The sequence below is a fragment of the Maylandia zebra genome, linkage group LG7 (assembly GCF_041146795.1).
Source record: "Maylandia zebra isolate NMK-2024a linkage group LG7, Mzebra_GT3a, whole genome shotgun sequence".
Taxonomy (NCBI): domain Eukaryota; kingdom Metazoa; phylum Chordata; class Actinopteri; order Cichliformes; family Cichlidae; genus Maylandia; species Maylandia zebra.
This window is the reverse complement of record NC_135173.1, coordinates 23,926,392-23,930,044: the sequence shown is the minus strand read 5'-3', so window position 1 is coordinate 23,930,044 and position 3,653 is coordinate 23,926,392. Positions and strand designations below refer to the sequence as shown.

General features: G+C 36.8%; 1 protein-coding gene across 2 annotated transcripts; it reads right to left on the bottom strand.

The window, feature by feature from the left end:
• Window positions 1-526: 526 nt before the first annotated feature.
• Window positions 527-3,653, bottom strand: LOC143419428 (uncharacterized). Of its 2 annotated transcripts, none has more exons than XR_013099398.1 (5): window positions 3,391-3,653; window positions 2,250-2,383; window positions 1,654-1,828; window positions 1,344-1,509; window positions 527-1,191 (listed from the first exon to the last, which is right to left on the bottom strand). XR_013099398.1 is itself a non-coding variant. In XM_076886103.1 (5 exons), the coding sequence occupies exons 2-4, from the start codon at window positions 2,289-2,291 to the stop codon at window positions 1,344-1,346; spliced, it is 396 nt and encodes a 131-aa protein (XP_076742218.1). In that variant the 5' UTR covers window positions 2,292-2,383; window positions 3,391-3,633; the 3' UTR covers window positions 529-1,191. The 2 variants fall into 2 exon arrangements, 1 of the variants encoding a protein (XP_076742218.1); XM_076886103.1 differs by having other exon boundaries at window positions 529-1,191; window positions 2,237-2,383; window positions 3,391-3,633.

Here is a 3,653-nt window from a genome sequence, read left to right as displayed (position 1 = left end):
CACCCTTGTAATGTGCATTATTACATAAAAAGAAGAGTACATCCTGCAGTATTGAATGATGGCATTGGGCCTAAATGTTATAACGCAACAGGCATTGGCCAGTATACGCATATAAATGCTTGAGATGAAAAGCTTTGCGGCAGAGAACAAAAAAGGTTGAGGGGTCAAAACTCTTGAGACTGAGTGAGAAAATCAAAAGCAGGAGGCAAATATGGAATCTACAATGGAAGAGATTAAAATATGACTATAATAACTGGAAATGTTATGTTAAGTGAGAGATTTTATCCATAAGACTTTTCTTTTCCAATGTTGGTTCCTTGTAGGATAAATGGTTGGTAACTTGTCCTTCAAACAGTTTTGATTGGTAAATGATATGTTTGTGTGTACTCACAATCAAACACATCGGTCTTTACAAAGTACATGTGACATGCTCAGAAATGTCAATGAGTCCTTCCACTCTATAACTGCTTCTACACTGTTAGACATTTTATTGTATTTTTACAGTAACTTACTGGCAACACTATTGCCAGTAAGTTACTGTAATTACTAATCTACAGTATCTTTACTGTTGTGATGTTTTACAGTTCAACCACTTTACTGTAAACATATATTACAGTATAACAGCTTTACTGTAAACGTGGTTTACAGTTAGAAAGACTTAAAGTGATTAAGTTTTATAGTATCACTGTACTGCAAATGTGGTTTATGGTATAACACTGTAATTGTGTACAGTATAATTTGTTTAGACTGTAATTGTGTTTTACAGCATATAAAATAATATTAACATTCATATTCAATATAAGAACATTTACAAAAAACAATATAATTCAATAAAGTAGTCTCAGAATAGTGAATTAAACCAACATTTATTGTTGATATTTTTTTAACAAGAAAAACATTTTTCAACTGAATAAAAACAATGTCAATAACCAAAATAAATAGAAGCGTACATGAAAACTACACAGTCCTTCACCTTTCCGTGTCTGATTTTTTTAAGGAAAACAGTTTTTCATTCCACTAAAAACAGGACAAACCCACCAGCATGAACATTAAATAAACTATTACAATTGTAAAACAAAAATCATTTACAAAATGTAATAATTATCAGTGGGTCCCAGGAAATAGAATGTGACATGGGATTTAGATTTCCGTTACCAGGATGGTCGGGTTCAGCGTAGTCTTTATCACCACCTGTCAAAGACACATCATCAATATTCATGTTTGCTCAGGTTATTCACTTGTTCACATCTGTCTGAGATCATTCATACTGTTGTATGGATGTGTGTACAGTATGTATATAATTATCAGCTATGTAAAAGATATTATCATCTCTGTATTCTTACCTAGTTGGAAGTCCTCCATTCAAACTCAGAGAGCCGCTGGAGGAAGGTGGTGATCCAAGGGCTGATGCTTGTAACCTTCCTCTTTACGACACGACCTGTCTTGCAGCTTGTACCAAGTTTTGCAGGGCATTTTGTTCCCATGTCTGGATTGATCCTCACAAAGAACCTTTTAACGGAAAAAAGGCTGCTTTAATTTCAAAATTAAAACATACATTACAGCAATCACCTATATGTTTCTGCAACTGTAGTCAAGCTATCACATATATTTCATTCTTAAATGGTGTAAGCTTTAATGGTGTAAAGTATTTACCTCTGTATCATCTCCTGTGTGATGGACGCTGACTCCTGATACTCAAGGTTGAAAACGTAGTATGACGCAAAGAAGACAGCAAGGGTGCTGGCAAAGTCATGCATCTGCTCAGGCTCATAAAATACCTTGCCCTCCAAACTGATCATCCAGCGGCTTGCAGACATGAAATTATTCCCTAAAAACAGACAAGAGTCCAATAAGACAATGTGCTCACCCTTACAAATAAGGTTTCCACAAGAATGCTGGATAGCAGGCCTCACACTGTAAAAAAATAGAATCCACACAGTTTGCTGCTATTTCTCTTATTATTTATTATGTAATGAAAATTATGATCAATTACAGGAAAAAACTGCCTAATGTTTTGGCATTTTGGCCTGTGCTGAAATGTTAGGCTGTTTTTTCCTGTTGGTCATTGTGTATAATAAATAATAAGAGAAACAGCAGCAAACTGTGTGTATTCTATTTTTATACAATATAAAACAGACAAACCCCTGTTAAGTAAGTTGTTGTGGGTACAAATACCACAATAATTACATAGATTTTTTACAAAAATATTACAAGAGGATTGAAACTATTTACTGACCAAGCGCTATTACCCTTGGTGTGATGGGTAAGGTCATCTCTCTCTCAACAGACATCTTGGTGGAAAAAGCCTTTAAAACACAAACACTGAGGCTACATCACACTGTCAGCGCAGCCAGCAAGGGCAGGAGGACAGCAATGCACCACACTGGGCGGGAAAAGACAGAGAGACAATTGTTAATTTAATGTTGCATTTATTTAACCCTTGAAAAATATATTTACATAAGTAAATAAAAGAAAAAAAAACATACAACCCATCTTTTCAAGAATAATTCAACTAATTGCTCTTTTGACCAACCTAACACAGACGTTACACGGTTTTCCTATGAAAAAGACCCTGGAAGACGTTGTATTAAAGGAAAAAAAACATGCTCCCCTTCCCACTTAAAAAAATAATAAATATTAAACTTAGGTTGGAGTTCCTCATGCCACCAACCTAATGTTATATTAACTTTTTAGTGTTGTGTACTGCAGCTCACACAAAATTAAATAAAGCAGGCTAACCTACATGAGCAAGCTCAAAACTGGATAAGATTGTTTTAGCAGTCTCTAAATTTCCAAAAAAAAGTTGTCTTTCTTTATTCTCATTAAATGTGTATTTTTACCTGCTGCTTTAGCTGAAGCTAAATGTCCCACTGTTAGCATGGCCAGCTTCTCAATAGTCATAGAACAGAAGCGCAGGAGGACAATGCACCACACTCGGCGGGAAAAAGACAAAGACTGTCGTTGTGCCTGTGTTCTTCGCCCCTCCCCGTGGAAAATATATATAATAATAATAATAATAATAATGGATTGGATTTATATAGCGCTTTTCAAGGCACCCAAAGCGCTTTACAATGCCACTATTCATTCACTCTCACATTCACACACTGGTGGAGGCAAGCTACGGTTGTAGCCACAGCTGCCCTGGGGCAGACTGACAGAAGCGAGGCTGCCATATCGCGCCATCGGCCCCTCTGGCCTAAATATATATTTAAATAAGAAAAGAAAAAAACACACACAACCTATTTTTTCCAGAATAATTCAGCTAATGTGCTATTTCGACCAAGCTAACACCGATTTTAAGCCCCCCCCCTCCCCCCCACACACAAAAAATATATATGCTCTTAAGAATTAATAAACGAGTATGTTAGGTAGGAGAGTCCTTTGCATTACCTTATGACGTCCTGTTTGCAGTTTCCACACAGAGGTCCAACAATAACAGGTGCAAAATCTTTTGTCCTCTCGAGCATATCGTAATGAAGAGTTAACAAAGTTGGACTGTCTTTCCTCTCCTGTCAATCACTGGATCACAGGTCATGTCAGTCAGGATATGGAGTGGTGGTTGGTAGAGGTAGGTGGGTGGGCGGGGCCAGCATGCATTCAGTGTGTGTTTCACTAAGTTGGGTTGACTAGTTCCCAGAAGAGTTCTGTACATG

Bases quoted from the DNA above. Each gene is read 5' to 3' on its own strand.
- LOC143419428 (XM_076886103.1), bottom strand. From the start codon at position 2,291: ATGTCTGTTGAGAGAGAGATGACCTTACCCATCACACCAAGGGTAATA. The intron at 1,829-2,236 runs GTCAGTAAATAG...GTCTGTTTTTAG, and splicing joins ACCAAGGGTAATAGCGCTTG to GGAATAATTTCATGTCTGCA. The intron at 1,510-1,653 runs GTAAATACTTTA...TTCCGTTAAAAG, and splicing joins ACACAGGAGATGATACAGAG to GTTCTTTGTGAGGATCAATC.